We start from the raw sequence: 16246 nt of genomic DNA, 5'->3' as shown, positions 1-16246 counted from the left end.
ATTTTTAAGAAGAACTATCAATAATTATCATAAAACATTAATAATATTGGCTTTCCCCAGAAATACTTCCTGAACAGTGTATACACCACTAGGTGTAAGATCTAATTTTTAATTTTTATCACAGGAAAAGCGGGGGAGTCATCTGGTGGTCATTTAACAATGAGTAGAGGAGATAATTTTTTTTTCTCTAGGCCATCTATTTGGAAAGAATATTCTGCTTTCATTTGCTGTTTTAATTGTTTTTTTTTTTTGGGGGGGGTGGCAGGTTCCAGTGTCTCATGCCTGTAATCATAGCTATTCAGAAATCTGAGATCTGAGGAATGTGGTTCAGAGCCAGCCCCCCCCCCCCCCCGCCCCCCCCCCCCCCCGCAGGGCAGCAAAGTCTGTAAGACTGTATCTCTAATAAAACTCAGGAAAAAACAGACATGGTGCTGTGGCCCAGGTGGTAGAGTGTTAGCCTCGACCAAAGAGGAGCTCACGGACAGTGCCCAAGTCCTGAGCAAGCTTTCCGTAAGTAGAACTTTAATGGAGGTTCTCTCCTAAAGCAATGTCAGGATTGGGATTATGTCTTAAACTATTTTTTCATTACTACTTTTCTGAACCTAGTTGAAGGAAACTGGGCTGATTATTTTGGTGTCACATTTCACCAAAAGAAATGACAATGAATGCCTTGGACTCTGGTATCATTAATAGGAGTTTTAAAATGTAGCCACAGGGTGAGGTGACCAGAAGGCATACTAGTTTTCCTTTAGCAGCTGGTGATAAAATAACCTGGGGCTGATAGATTGTGTAACTTCCTCCAAAGAAACATTTGCTAGGGGCCTCTGTAACCAGAATTATGTGTTCCAGCATTTACAAGTGAATTATATTTTGTTTTCTAATTTTTAATTTTTTGTACCGGTCCTAGGGTTTGCATTCAGGGACTGGGCACTATTGCTGAGGTGTTTTTGCCTGCCTAGCTCACTGTCACTTGAGTCACAGCTCCACTTCCTGTTTTCTGGTGGTTAATTGAAGGTAAGAGTCTCAAGGAATTTTCCTGCCCAGGCTGGGTTTTAACTCCAACCCTCAGATCTAAGGTCCTGACTAATTTAGAATTTCAGAAATGAGCCACCAGCATCCAGCTCATACTTGATTTTTAACCACTGTCCTGGGGAAAGGGCTCCTGGAGCAGAGAAGCAGAATACTTGGGAGTGCATTTGGATTGTTATTGTACAGGTAAGTCAGTAGGAGAAGGTTCCCGAGGCCTTTTAGTCCTGCCTTCCCTTCCCTCCCCTGGAAGCCCCATTATTTGCATTACCACCTGGGCTTGATCTCAGGGCCTCTTGCTTTCTGCTTAAGCTTTCCCCACCCCCTCCATAAGACTGGCGCTCTATCCTTTGAGCCACAGCTCCACTTCCAGCATTTTTGTGGTTAACTGAATATGAGAGACGCTGATTTGTCTGCCTGGACCAGCTTCAAACACGTGTCAGACTTGGGAGTAGGCAGGATTTCAGCCGTGAGCCACCTGTGCCCTGTTGAACCTAGCATTTCTGAGATTCAGCCCTGGGATAGCTGTAACACACACACACACACACACACAACTGGACAAGGCTGCACACACACACACACACACACACACACACACACAACTGGACAAGGCTGCCTTCCGAGTGGCTGTTTGTGAGCTCACCCGCACACACACACACACACACACACACACACACACACACACACACAACTGGACAAGGCTGCCTTCCGAGTGGCTGTTTGTGAGCTCACCCGCACACACACACACACACACACACACACACACACACACACACACACACACACACACACACAACTGGACAAGGCTGCCTTCCGAGTGGCTGTTTGTGAGCTCACCCGCAGCCTGCGGTGGTTCCGGTAGTGCTTTTTCACCAAATCTTCACTCTGAAACCTTTCTCAGAGTCTGAAAACTCTGAACATTGTAGTCTGGAAACCTAGTCGGTAACCATAACTGGATGCCAGGACCAATGGGCTGCGTTCTGAACTCCTACGGGCGGGAAGCCAGAGCCCCGCGCCCCGGGGGCGCGCCTGCAGCCCAGCCCGGGGGTCTCCTGGGCGGGTCGGTCCGGCGGGGTCTCAGGCTCGGGACGCGGGTGGCTGCGGCGCCCGGGCTCGGGGCGGTGCCGCGGCGCTGGCTCCTCCCGGGGGAGGGCGGGCTGCGGCGGCCCGGGCGCGGGCGAGGGGAGGAGCGGCGCCGGGGCGCGCGGAGCAGCCGCGCGGGGAGCGCGTCGGGCCCGTGTCTCCCGCCCGGGATGGACTGAGCCGGGCCGGCGGCTCGCGCGGAGTCAGCTCCTGCTTAAGGCGGGTCCGGCGGGGCCTGGCCGGGCTGCGCTCCGGGCGCGGGGCTCCCCAGGCACCGTCTCGTTTCGTTCCTCGTAGACCATCCCGGGCTGGCGGTCATTCGAGGTGGGCGATGTCCGGTGGCCGGAGGCGAGGCAGTGCCCCCTGGCACAGCTTCTCCCGGTTCTTCGCTGCCCGAAATCCTTCCCGGGACAAGGAAGAGGAAGAGGAGGGGAAGCTGGGGAAGAGCCAGCCGTCCGCCCTGGGCGGCGGCGCTGCCAGGTGGGAGCCGCGGGGGGCGCTCCGGGGTCTCCGCGGGGACTTGGAGGGAGAAGAGGGGGGACCGGACGCCCGCCCTGGCCGCCCACCCGGAGCCGATCCCGGACCAGGCTGCGGTTCCCTCGCCACTTTCTGTTCTCCTTCCTCCATTGCTGAAGTTTCCTGCTTCGCGCCTAGTTCCCGGAGCCCGATTGCGCTCCCTTTCCCCGGGGTAAGTGCGTGCGGGGCCCGCGGCCGGTGCATCCCCGGGTCCAGCCTCGCCACGCACCGCCCTCTCCCACCTCCCCCGCGGGACTCGGTTCCCGGTCCACACACGCGTCTGCTCTCCAAGTTCTGTGGCAGAAAAAAAAAAAGCGACTTCCCTGGCGTCCCGCCGGCGGTAATGGGAAACACTTGTGAGCCCGGAGGAGTCTTCAGCCCGGGGAAGGGGCGCGCGATCTGCCAGCCGCTGGGGAGGGAGGAGATGGCGAGGGTGGAAAAGGTAGCTAGCGCTGCGGGGCATCCGCTCACCCGCACCCACCCCTGGGCTGGTATGCTGCCATCTAATTTAAGTTAATTTTTTTTCTGTCTGAAACTCCCCCAATAGATTCCAGAAACCGGGTCTGGATCTGCCTTGGTTTCAGTAGTTGTATCCTGCCCCATCTCTGTAGTCCTCGCTCTCCCTCCACCTGCTTATAAAACCCAACTTTTGAGACAAGTCTCATTGAGATTCCTGTAGCTGAGTCTTTCCCTCTCTCCTGGAGGAGGAAGACTAATTGAAACACAACTTTTTGTGGGAAGATAAGCTACCCCTCCCAATTGTACTAGAAGGAAGGTGAACCGTTTATTGAAGAACTCACTCTTTTCCTCAGACCCAAAACCTTCATGGTGGGCCTTTAAAAAAAATGGATAGAGAAACAACTGTGACTGACCTGGTTCCACTGGTATTTAGGGTTTAAGATGTGATGATGTAATTTTAGTCTTTTATGTTCCTCTACCTGTAGAACATTTCCATGATGGCCATCTGTTAGGAAAGTACTTTTTTTTTTTTTTTTTTTTAGTTTTCCAAGAAAATTCCAACGGTGGTAATTGACCAACCAGCCTCCTTGGAAGTTTCCGTTGTTAGTACTAAGACTGCTTAGGGCTTTAAACTTCAGAGTTACACAGTAGTCAAAAATAGTTTTGAAGTCTGAGAAGTCTCAACCAGGATGTCAGATAGAAGGAGTCTGAAGTGCCTGTTATCGCAGTAAAAACATTGTCTTGGCTACTAGGAGTCAGAAGTAGACACAGCAAAAGTTGGAAACATGGGAAACAGTGTTTGAAAGGAGTCAGTAGGCAATGTCAGGTTCCTATTAGCATTGTCTTGAAACCCTGCCCGCCTCCTTTTGCCTTTTTAAGGAATTTCCCCATTCTGAACTCTTTTTCTGCCCTGACCACTAGCAGCAACTAGTTCCTCCTCTGCTTGATGGATAGGCAGAGATTGTGGCTTTTTGACAATGAAGATTTTGATTGTGCTCATATGAACACTAATTTTGTCCTTATCTTTTATAGAACTTGCCAGATGTTAAGGGTCTAGCAGATAATCCCTTGTGTGGGTATTGTCACCATTTAAAAGTGAGCTTAAATCTTTCTTTTCAAGGATAGAAACGAACACAAAGCCTTTATTGAAAGTGTAATGAAACAAATGGAAATGCTTAGAAGTGCCCAGTGTCCCAGAAACACAAGATCCTGGTGTTAACAAGACTGGAAACAGAATTGCAGCTTGTCACTGTGATCTTCTTTAAAAATGAGAGGGTATTTTGTCTGTGTCTTTTTGTGGCAGTTAAAACTAAGTGTTAATGAGAGCAGAATTCACCTTGTGTAATGGTGGTTTGGGGATAGAGGAGTCAGTTCAATAGACAGCATGCTTGCTGTGATAGGTAGGGGTGCTAAGATGGCTGGCAATCTTTCAAGGATCTGTGGGAAGCTGAGAAGATCATTTGAAAACAGTAATACTAATATATAACATGTCTAGCTCTTGGAATTTACATGGTAGTTTAGTGTTATTGAACATGACCTTGGACAAACTGGAATGATAAGGATTTTCATTTTACTGCATTAAGGAGAGTTGCTCAAAAATCACACAGCTACTTTTCACTCAGTGGGCATATGTCAAATCCTATACTGTGCCTGCCACACTGAGGCCCCTTAATGTAGACATTAAGGATTAATGTCTACATTCTGGTTGATCTATGAACTTGGGATGAAGTGCATGCTCTCATACTTATATTGTACAGTCTTCTTTTCTACACCCCTAGTATTTACTTACATGCATTTTATGCCTTAGCTAATCCATGTACAAATACCAAACAGCATAAATTGCTTAAGAACAGAATTCCTTAACAATTTCTTAAGAACAGAATAAAAGATTAAACACAAATATTACCACAAAACAAATGAAAGTCAATCTACTCTATTCTGAAGTTGTTTAGAGGTTACCTACCAAAGGTATATGGTTCAAATTGGATAGATAAAGTCTTTCAGAGGTTGCTATGAATGTACTGTATCCCAGTACAGCTCCTCTATCATTTCCTATCTGAACCATAGAAAAAGCTTGTTTTTTTATGGTGTGCTCTGAGTTATTTGGGCTTCATTTGATGTGAACATTTATATATTGAGCATTTATATATTTATCAGGTTTGTGCTGTTCTGTTCTCATTCATGTTCAGCACACTTAAAAAAGGGTAATAAGCAATACCATTGTTGTATATTCAAACTATAGTGTGGACATTCAAGTTAATTGACTATATCCTATAAGTGCTTGTGTTAATCTAGAGTATACAGAAATTGAAATTGCAATCAGTTAATGTTTTCATAGGAAACGAGAACTAACAGAGTTCTGTAGATTCCAGTTTGAGAATTATTGCTGAGAATGAAGCCCAGTCTGAAAACACAAAGACAGGAGTGCTCAGAAGTGATGAGGAGAGCAAAGGGGCCTCATTGTCCAGTTGATTTAAATGACCTTCACACATTGCTGAGGTTTCTTTGAGTAGAAAGTCTATCCTGCAGGATAGAGAGGAGTTGGGAACTGTTATTAGAGTGAGCAGAGGCCTGCTGGGTTGGATGGATGGCTTGCTTGAGGTTATATGTATCAGTGGGATGTAGTGAAAGAAGCAGTCAGAAAGTTACTTTTGCTAAGTCAGAAAGTTCTCGAAACAGAATGTTTGGCTCTTGATTTAGAGTTCAGAGAATTTTGTCAAAAACCTATTAAGCAGCTATTACTAAAATATTGCCTTATTTGATCAGTTTTGAGAAAGTGATTGCTCAAGTTTGTTTCTTTGCTGGTTCATCTTTTGTGGACATGTTTAAGCTTAGCTCCACTCAAAGTTTGTAACTCAGAAGGGAGATAAGAAGGCGTGAACAGTGTCTATTAAGGATTGAATGTGTGCTTAATCAGGGCTGGGTATTTTTATTACTGCATCTGATTTAAACCACACCGTAAAGGTAGCTCACTTATCACCCTCTTTCAATTGAGGTAGCTGAGGGTGGGTGAATGCTTAGTTATTAGATGCTATCTATGTATTGGGCGTAACAATTCTTTAAACTGGACCTTCTTGTCCATTGCAGGACGTTAACACCCATGAACCTCTTTCCTTACAAATTACTAGTAGCATCCTCTGGCTGTTGTGATAACTCAGAAACCCTTTTGCCCAGGTGGGTGGGAGGGAGAGAAGCATCGCTCCTCCCTAGTGGGAGTGACATTATATCATGAGAGGAGTTAAGTCTTGGGGGTAAATTGAATTTAGGTAGGTCTGACTCTAAAGTTTTAGTACTTTTATTTATTTTATTTATTTTTATGCTCTGGGTATGACAAATCAACATTTATAATCTTACCTATTCCTGAAGTGGAAGATAGGGGTTCAAGGCCAGTCTGGTGAAGTTAGTGTCAGACTCTCTGGAAAAAAAAATAGAGAAAACTAAAAGGACTGGGGGCATGGTTTGAGTGGTAGGATGATTACCTAGCAAGTACGAGTCTCTAATTCAATCCCCAAAGGAAAGCAAAACAAAACACAGTAAAGCCAGTCACCGGTGCTTCTAGCAACTCAGAAGGCTGAGATCTGAGGATTGTAGCTTGAAGCCAGCCCAAGCAGGAAAATCCAAAAGTCAAGTTGTGGCTCAAGTTGGTAGTACTAGCCTTGAGCAACAATGCTCAGGGACAGTGCCCAGGCCCTGAGTTCAAGGCTCTCCTCCCTGCAAGACCTTCTCCCCCAGACACACATGTAAAAAAGAAGAAAAAGCCTAAGTTTGTATATGTAAGTCATTGGGACCTTCTTCACTTCCAGACCTGGTAATAACAGAGCTCGTTTCAGGTATATTCTTTTTTGCTGTTAATTTCAGTGACCTGATACAATGACATTAATTGCAAGAATGTAAGATCAGATCCCTGGACCTAGGGGGCAGTGGCTTATGTCTTATTTCTCAAGTAAGGATCTGGTATGTTGATTGGACTGTGGATTTACAGTGATTTTACTGTTCAGGAATAGTACATTCTCCACTCTAGTAAGTCGACTTTCAGAAGCATAGATAGGATGGGTGTTTTTACTTGTCACCAAGGCTGAGGGTGATGAATGATGGGTTCAGGATGATAATGGGATATAGTATAGGAGACATTTTTTTTTTTTTTTTGCCAGTTGTAGGGCTTGAACTCAGGGCTTGGGCACTGTCCCAGAGCTTCTTTTCCTCCAGGCTAGCACTCTACCACTTGACCCACAGCACCACTCCTGTTTTTTTTTTTTTGCCTATGTGGTGCTCAGGAATCGAACCCAGGGCCTCATGCATGCAAGGCAAGCGTTCTACCACTGAGTTACCTTCCCAGCCCCACTCCTGTTTTTTTCTGTTTATTTGGTACTGAGGAATTGAACCCAGGGCTTCATGCATGCTAGTCAAGCAAATGGTAGAGATCACTAAGCCACTTTCCCAGCCCAAGGAGACATTCTTGTAAGAAGTGTCTATAGTGTCTTTGATGACCAGCCTGAGACCTGCTAGCCTTTAGGTTAAGCTTACCAACATCATCCATTATATGAAAAAAGAAACATTATTATTTAGTCTTTCCTTAACATTGCATTTTCAGTCTTGGAAGGTGGCTCAGTGGTAGAATGCTTGCCTTGCATTCATGAAGCCCTGGGTTTGATTCCTCAGCACCATATAAGCAGGAAAAAAAAAGCCGAAATGGTGCTGTGGCTCAAGTGGTAGAGAGCTAGCCTTGAGCTGAAGAGCTGAGGGACAGTGCCCAGGCCCAGAATTCAGGCCCCATGACTGACAAAAACAAAAACAAAAACAAAAAAAGATTGTATTTTCATTATTTGAAAGCATGATTAAAAATAGTTGGTAACTGGTTTGGAAGAAATACCCAAGACACATCAGAAATTCTTACATGAAGTAGGAAAGATCTCTAGCAAGTTCTAGAAATCCTCAGGTGTGTACTTTTCCAGATACTTGAGTGTATTTGTTAATATATACTCTTGGCAGCAAAATAAAAATATAAAATGTTTTGGGGTATTAAACTCTGCTTTTTATAACTTTTTATTCTTGGATTTAACCAGAGTGCCTGTCATTTAAACCAGGGTGTTTGTCAGATAGTTCATTTTGGAATTCTGTTTCTTGTTATAGGGATTCCTTAAAATTGTACTCAGTTGTACAGTATGCATATACTGGAGTTGTAATTGTTTTATATCTTGGCTTATATTAAATTTATGTAATAATAACCTCTAACTTTATTGAACAAAAGATGGTATTTTGAACTTTTTGGGGGAGTGCTGGCTGCTTCTGGGCTTGAACTCAGGGCCTCCGTGCTGCCCATGAGCCTGTTTGTGCTCAAGGCTAGCATTCTAGCACTTGAGCCACAGAGCCACTTATAGCAGCTTATAAGTTATTTATTGGAGATAAGTTATTTATTGGAGATCCTGGCTTTGAACCAGGATCCTCAGATTTCAGCATCCTAAGTAACTAGGATTACAAGCATGAGCCACTAGTACCCAGCTTGTTTTTTTTTTTTTTTGACATTTTTATTGATCATGTATAAAATAGGTAAAATGGAAAATAATAATACCTGAAAACAAAATATTTCATTTTCTACACAAAGTTTTAATGAAGTACATAGAAGGCCAGATACTACATTTATTAGAAATGTTAAATAAAATTCTGGTAGCAAGGACCTGTAGGTAGGTGTGAATTTAAAATAAAGAAAATTATCCAGGCTATTTGTTGAAAGAAAGAATTGGCATCAAATAAAAATTAAAGAAATCATCATCTGAATCTGTTCAATCTATGAATTAATATGACTGTTCTCTGTCCAATATCACACTAAACAACAGGAACACGATGATGAATGAATGACCAAAACTTTCCTCACTGGAGTCATAAATTAATAGGAGAGATGTATATCTCTAGTCCCTAAATGAGTTCATTATAAGCTAAGTGTGTTTTTGGTGTGTGTGACTTGTTTGGTTCAGAGCAACTTTGTGTTTCTTGAATGCAGTGTATTGTGTGAGAAATTTAATTGGGCTTTCAAAATAACCTGGTACATTATTAATATTTCTCTGAGCATGGTTTGATTAACAGTGTTTGTCAAGCCAGACTCATGGAAGAGATATGGTAATGTAAATGTATCACCAGCTTTGGGTGGAAGTGCTTTCTCTGTGTTCCTTTTGCTCTTCATCTCTGCGGGCTCCCCAAGTACTAGAGGGAAGCAGAAACTTGCATTCTTTTAGAATTGTTGTTCCAAGTGAGCGGCAGTTCTTACACACAATGGCTTGTTGTTGTTAGAGAAGAAGTTGAAGTTTTGCAAGTAGAAATAATTTATCCTTAGTGTTTACTTGGCAGGTGTGACTGGCCAAGTAATGGTACAACTCCAGTGGGACTCTCCTTCAATGTTTAACTCTTGGAAATATTTAATTGGAAGTGTCCCAAAGCAGTATAACAACAGCTGTTTGCATAGCCAAGTGTTTTGTGTTTCTTCTTTTTATTCTTTGTGTGTGTGTGTGTGTGTGTGTGTGTGTGTGTGTGTGTGTGTGTGTGTGTGTGTGTGTGTGTGTGTGTGTGTGTGTGTGTGTGTGTGTGTGTGTGTGTGTGTGTGTGTGTGTGTGTGTGTGTGTGTGTGTGTGTGTGTGTGTGTGTGTGTCCTGGCAGATGAATGACAATACAATAAAACCAGTTTGCAATAATGCCCTATCCAAACCTAAGCCCTATGCCTAGGCCTTTAAATATGTACAGATTCACTAATCCTCAGAGTAATTTATGAGAAGTACCTTCACTCCATTTTTATGATTTCAGGCTTTCAAAAATTCAGTGCTCAAAAGTCTCAAATTCTCAAAGTCAAATTCTCTTTTCTGAATTTCAAAGCTTACAGCATTGTTTGATAGCTTCTTCTACTTAGCTTGAGAAGAATCATAAAAAAGGCTGGCCTTAGTCAATGGGTTTGAATAGAAATAAAAGCTATGCAGACGGACATCTGCCTGGATGGACTAGATCAGTGTTCTGCACTGTAAAGAATTTATAGTTCTGATTTAAGAGAGAGGAAAAGAAATATGTACATTTATACCAATTATAAACTAACATTTAAGTACATAAAAGAATTAGTCTTCAAACAGCTATGAATGGAAACTAGAAATATAATACATCTACTTATTTGTGAACTGGAACTCTCACCCACTTACTGTGGGAGGGTAAATTGATACACCACTTTGGAGGAAAATTTAAGAAGTTCTGTCAATATTACACACTCACATACTCGCATTTCTTCTCTAGGAATTCCATCAGACATGCAAAATTTGCAAACCAGCCAAAAGCTGCTTTTTCAGCTTAATCAATGCAGCATTGTTTTAATAGCAATAGATGAAAAGTAGTAGATTAGATGGGGAGATTCTCATCCAATGAACAGCCATATAATATAATATTATATAGCTGTAAAAAAGAATGAGAAAAAATGTTAATGTACTGATAAGGAAATACCTCCAAGTTACATTAATAAATAAGAAGTAAACTATTGTTTATTGTAATGAAAAGAGATGGTGCAAACAATCTATTACTAGAGTTGTGTTCCTTATTTTGGATGAATGAGGACTGGGTGAAGCAACAGAGGACATGAGGAGCCTTTATTTTAAATCTTTGGATATTAAAAAATATATGAATTAATCTTTTTAGAAATCAAAAAGAAAACTGGTTGCTTTAAGATCTGCTTTAAAAAGAGGCAAACAGCCAAGTTAATTTTATCATAATGAAATTACAAAAGGGAGCCAGGTACTGTTGGCTAATGCCTGTAATCCTAGCTACTCAGGAGGCTGAGATCTGAGTACCATGGTTCAAAGCCAGCCGGGGCAGGAAAGTCCATGAGACTCTTTATCTCCAATAAACCACTCAGAAAACCAAAAGTGGTGCTGCGGCTCAAGTGATAGAGTGCTTGCCTTGAGCTGAAGAGCTGAAGGACAGCACCCAGGCCCAGAGTTCAAGCCCCACAACCGACAAAAAAAAAAAAAAAAAAAAAAAGAAAAAAAGAAAAAAAAGAGAAATTACAAAAGGTGTCCAAAGAGAGAATGGGAGAATGGAGTACATTAACTCATTCAACTGAGAAAGTATTTAAGTTACCCATATGTAAATCGTATGAATAATGCAGAACCATTGAACAGTTTTGATACTTTCTCCATGTATGAGTTAGACTTTCTTATGGAAAAAACACTGAAAGCCACAAAAATATTAACTGATTTTGAGCCCTATGACAAGTTCTTAACTTTCCCAGAGTCTTTAGTTACAATTTAGTTATAGTTTAGTTGTTAGTTACCTCTAAAGTCTCTTCCAGCTTTAGTATATCTGGCAAAACTCTTCAGGCTGGTAGGTATATGCAAAATTAACAGGCCCTGTGGATTAGGAAGACTGATGATTTATTGAAAATATCACAAGTTAAAACATATTAGCCAGTTTCTCCATGTGATCATTTGATATGAAAGCTTCACATATTTAACAAGAATTAGTGTATTGTCACTTAGGCACTTTGCTAGGAAAACTAGCATTGAGCATCCACCATTATCTGCTTGCACTTAGGTCATTCTGTGAGGAAGATAGATATTGCACAGGTGAAAAAAATGAGGCTATGGGAGCACTTAAGTGATATGAACACATTTTGAGACCTTCTTACAGGAAAGTTAATCTCTATTTCTGGATAGATATTTAAAAATGCTTTAGTGTTATTTCTAGGTTAGATAGATAGATAGATAGATAGATAGATAGATAGATAGATAGATAGATAGATAGATAGATTGATTGATTGATTGATTGATTGATTGATTTGATTTCTGGTTATGAAAGATGCGGACTTAGCTATTTTGTCTCTTTACTCATCCAGCCAAAGAAATTGTTATAATATGGGGGATTATATTAAAAGTGATTTTGCAGATTTGTATGACTATATATTTTCTGCTAAGTCCTGTATTATGATTACATTTCTTTTTAAAATCTTTTGCTTTTGCTTAAAACCGTGTTTTGCATTTTCTTAATTGATGCTACATCTAGGATGATTAAAAAATTTATAAAACTTACAATGCTTGCTTTCAACATCATGAATATATATGAAATAAAATTCATTCAGTCTGCGTTCCTGAATATGTCTTTGCCCATTCTTTTTAATGATAGTTTTCTTAGCTAAGCTTTGTCAGATAGAAATTATTTGCTTAGGCTTTTGAAGATGTTTCTTCATTTCCTTTCATTGAAATTCTGTTGCTATTGAGAATTTTAATTACAATCTTATTTCCAGGACTTTTTTGTAACTCATGTTTCTTTTTTTCTTTTTTCTTTTTTCAAATTTTGAAATCTCATTTTAATCCAATGTCTACAAGTGCATATAATAAGTTACACATAGTTTATTTATCAGTTTTTTGGGTAGTACATAGGCTCTTTCACTTTAAACCTTAATGTTTTACTCTTTAGGTTAAAAGGTTTTCCTCAAATCCCTTGTTGTCTATGTTTTGTATGTTCTAACTATTCTTAGTGTTCCAGAGCTTGGAGGTTTTTGTTCATTTTTTTTTTGTTTTCTACTCTCCTGTCAAAAGTCTGTCATTTGGGACTGTGAGTTGTGATGGGGTTAGGGATGTGAGCTGAGTTAGAGGTTGGTAAATTTTAGCCATGTGGCTTACTCCCTATCTTGGACTTCCAAATCTCTTGAGATTGTTCAGGCATTGTGTCTCTGATAAACCAAAATGTCTCCTTAGCACCTATTTACATTGTACTTTTACCCATTCTGAATCACTGTCTGCTTCTGCTCTTCAAAACTCTGTCTTCTCCAGAATGCTGTTTTTCTTGCTCTTATTACCTAATAGCTTATTTCCTATTGTGTTCTGTTATTTAAGTGTGTTAAGAATTTAAGTGTGTTCATTAATCTTGCTTTGTCAAAAATAGCTAGGAAGCTTGCAAATATAATAGTGACCAATCTTTTAATTCTTTATGTGAGTATAAATTGAACTTAGAACTTTATCTCCTAATAGTGGCCATTTGGAATAATTGCTAAAAGAGTAAACACCAAAGGTTTCCAACATACTTATCAAGTCAGACATTAGACTTGCAGTGTTCATTTAAAATAAGGTGGTATAATAAAAATATAACCCATAGTGATAGCCAGAATACCAGTGCCATAAATGACCTGAAATTGGGTTTCAGTCACAAATACTACTTTCATGTAATTTCTAGAAGATACATGTTAGAAATTTCTTTTTTTATTCTATTTTTTAACATGTTTGCAAAAAGTGCATACTACCTTTGGTGGACAATTACAATTTTAACTACCATGCATCTTAGTACAAGAATGATATATTTGGGGTTTTACATTTTTTTTGTGTGGGTTTGTGCTAGTACTGGGGATTGAACTCAGGCTTGGGCAGTATACTTAACTTTTTCTCCCAAGACTGGGGCTCTACCACTAGAGCTACTCCACTTCTGGCTTTTTGATGGTTAATTGGAGATAAGACTCTTCATGGACTGTCCTGCTTTTTACTGGCTTCTACCTGGAATCCTCAGATCTCAGTCTCCTGAGTATGTAGAATTGCAGGTGTGAACCATTGGCACCCAGCTGGATTTGATGTCTTACGGACTAGAAACTGGTCAGGTGAGATGTGACCTCTCTGCCTTCTGTCTTGCTTGTATAATAACCAGGTGCAGACCTGACTGGAAGAGTTTTGTGGTGCTGTTTATTAGTCAAAGCCGACAATGGGAACTGTCATAATTTTGACTAATTGTTCCATTCACCAAAGTAGGTAGATTAGGATCTTATTTGACAATGTACTTACTCTACATTGAAACAAACAGTTTGCCATGATGTAATGCTTATACTAGTAGTGTTTTTGCCATTTGTCTATCTCTGTTCATGGCTTTCATTCACTCATTTGTTTCTGTTTTCCTTTTAAAAAATCCTAATACTTTGCCATTTTAAAATCTTTTATAGAGTAAAACTTGCTTTTGTCAAGCAGATATGAAGTTATAAGAAAAAAAAGTAAAAGCATATCATAATGCTTGTCTACTTACAGACAAGTACCCTTCTTCCTGTTATTCCTTCTGTAGGTGTCTACAGGATCACTGGGGTAGATACCAGTGTGGACAGAAGGATCTCACCTAGAACAGGAGGAAGACCATCAGTAACTTGGGGAGAGTACCAGAGACCTGGTGAGAGAGAACTTGCGAGCTCCTAGAGAGGGATTGAAATGGTGTGATTTCTTATTTTATTTTTAGTCAGTTGTGGGGCTTGAACTCAGGACCAAAGTGCTACCTCTAACCTTTTTTGTTTGCTTGTTTGTTTTGCCAAGGCCAGTGCTCTACCACTTGAGCCACAACTTCATTTGCAGCTTTTTCTGAGTGTTCTATTGGAGAGTTAAGACTCTCATGGACTTTTCTGCTTAGACTCTTCTCGAACCTTGATCTTCAAATCTCATCCTCCTAAGTAGCTAGGATTAAGGCATGAGTCATCAATGTCAGGCTATGATTTACTTTGGGAAAGTATTGTTTAATATATTCCTGCATATATTATCCATATGTGTATGTCAGAACAACTTACAGAAGAGGAAGGATTTGATTTGGATGAGAGGTCAGCCATGTCACCCTTTGGAGAGCTCTGGGAAGGAATAGTTTTGCTTATCCTTAGGTCTCCAGTCTCTTTCCTAAGCAGAGTTTTTTTTTTTTTTTGACAATGCAGGGATGAATGTCCCACTTTTATTACTTAATTTTTTTTGTGGTACTGAAGATATAACCCAGATCCTCATGCATGTTAGATCGTGTTCAAACATTGAGCTATCCCACATTAAATGCTGTATTTCAGAAAGGAGCTAGAACACATGTTTTGAATTTATGTCCTACCAAAAAAGATTCAAGGTGTTGATTCTTGACTGGTGGGTCTCGGTGCTTATTCTTAAGCTTATTCTTGGTATAAGGTGGATGGAGGCCTTTTGGAAGAGTAGGTATGTGGTAGACAGCCCAGGAACACATCAGACATACTGAGATTTTCCCTCTACAGCCCATGATTGAACTGTAATTATGGTCTTCTTGGTGAATGTGAGAAGGAAGACAGACATAAAAAGTAGCTTCATGGTAGATACAGAAATTATAGGAGAAGGCTGACATTCTAGAGAAAAGCTGTGTCAGAAGAGTCTAAGATTGCAAAGCAAGCAAACCTCGTAATCATGGCTGTTACTTTTCTTCCCTTCTCCTAATTTTCTCTGGAGATTTGAAATCATTCAAATGCCAGATGTTTGAACTAAACAACATGCTGTTTGACTGCCTTAAATTGCAACTTTTAGTTACCTTTTAATTTGAAGACCAGAAATGGTGCCATAACCACCTGTTTTATATCCTGTTAATGGTTGTTTAAAAAATACAAGTAGCACACCACTGCTGTCAGTCACCATTTATGAATGGACAGTTTTCCAGATGGTTGTTTGTAAATTATTGATGTGGAAATTGTTATTTTCCCCATAGAGGTAGACTTATGCTTGCTCATGGGGCTACAGGCCAATGCACAAAATCAATCGAATCTGTAACATACCTGACATATAATACTGAGCAAAGAAAACTATACATCTTGCCACATAAGGCTATATTTCTAAGAAAAATAATCTTTAGGCTCATGTAGATGACCTTCATAGACTAAGCAGACCCCTCAGGAAGGTGTGGGGGTCAAAGTCTTTATCCTATATAAGGAAACAATGAAGGCTAAGAGGGTGGGGCCAAGAAGTCACCTAGATCTTTGAACTTAGGGGATAGTAGATATTTCTTCCTTTTTGTTATAATACACTGGTACTAAATACCAAATCGGTATTTTAGTTATCGTTTTTTTTCCTTCGTTTATCACAAAAGACTCCCAAGTTCCCTTTCCTGATTCTTTTTTTTGTCGTCCGTTGTGGGACTTGAACTCTGGGCCTGTCCCTCAACTCTTCAGCTTAAGGCAAGCACTCTACCACTTGAGCCATAGCGCCACTTCTGGTTTTCTGGTTGTTTATTGGAGATAAGAATCTCACGGACTTTGCTGCCCGGGCTGGCTTTGAACTGCGATCCTCAAATCTCAGCTTCCTGAGTAGCTAGAGTACCTACAGGCCAACGTATGAGCCCAGCTACTCTGTCTGATTCTTTTGCTGCTCATCCTGCTGCTGTGGTGATCACAACAGGCCTAGGA

The 16246-nt window shown here is 40.9% G+C and overlaps 1 protein-coding gene across 1 annotated transcript in view; it reads left to right on the top strand.

Moving 5' to 3' along the window:
* The first annotated feature begins 2287 nt into the window (after positions 1-2287).
* The window catches only part of Crybg3 (crystallin beta-gamma domain containing 3), a 98644-nt gene continuing 84685 nt past the window's right edge, over positions 2288-16246 (top strand). The window contains exon 1 of the mRNA XM_070030418.1: positions 2288-2589. Within this exon, the coding sequence (XP_069886519.1) occupies positions 2441-2589 (149 nt within the window). The 5' untranslated portion in view covers positions 2288-2440. The remainder of the gene's footprint in view (positions 2590-16246) is intronic.

The sequence above is a fragment of the Dipodomys merriami genome, unplaced genomic scaffold (genome assembly GCF_024711535.1).
Source record: "Dipodomys merriami isolate MVZ:Mamm:240054 unplaced genomic scaffold, mDipMer1.0.p SCAF_2, whole genome shotgun sequence".
NCBI lineage: Eukaryota > Metazoa > Chordata > Mammalia > Rodentia > Heteromyidae > Dipodomys > Dipodomys merriami.
Note: the sequence above shows the minus strand (reverse complement) of the source record. Positions and strands in the feature narration are given on the sequence as shown.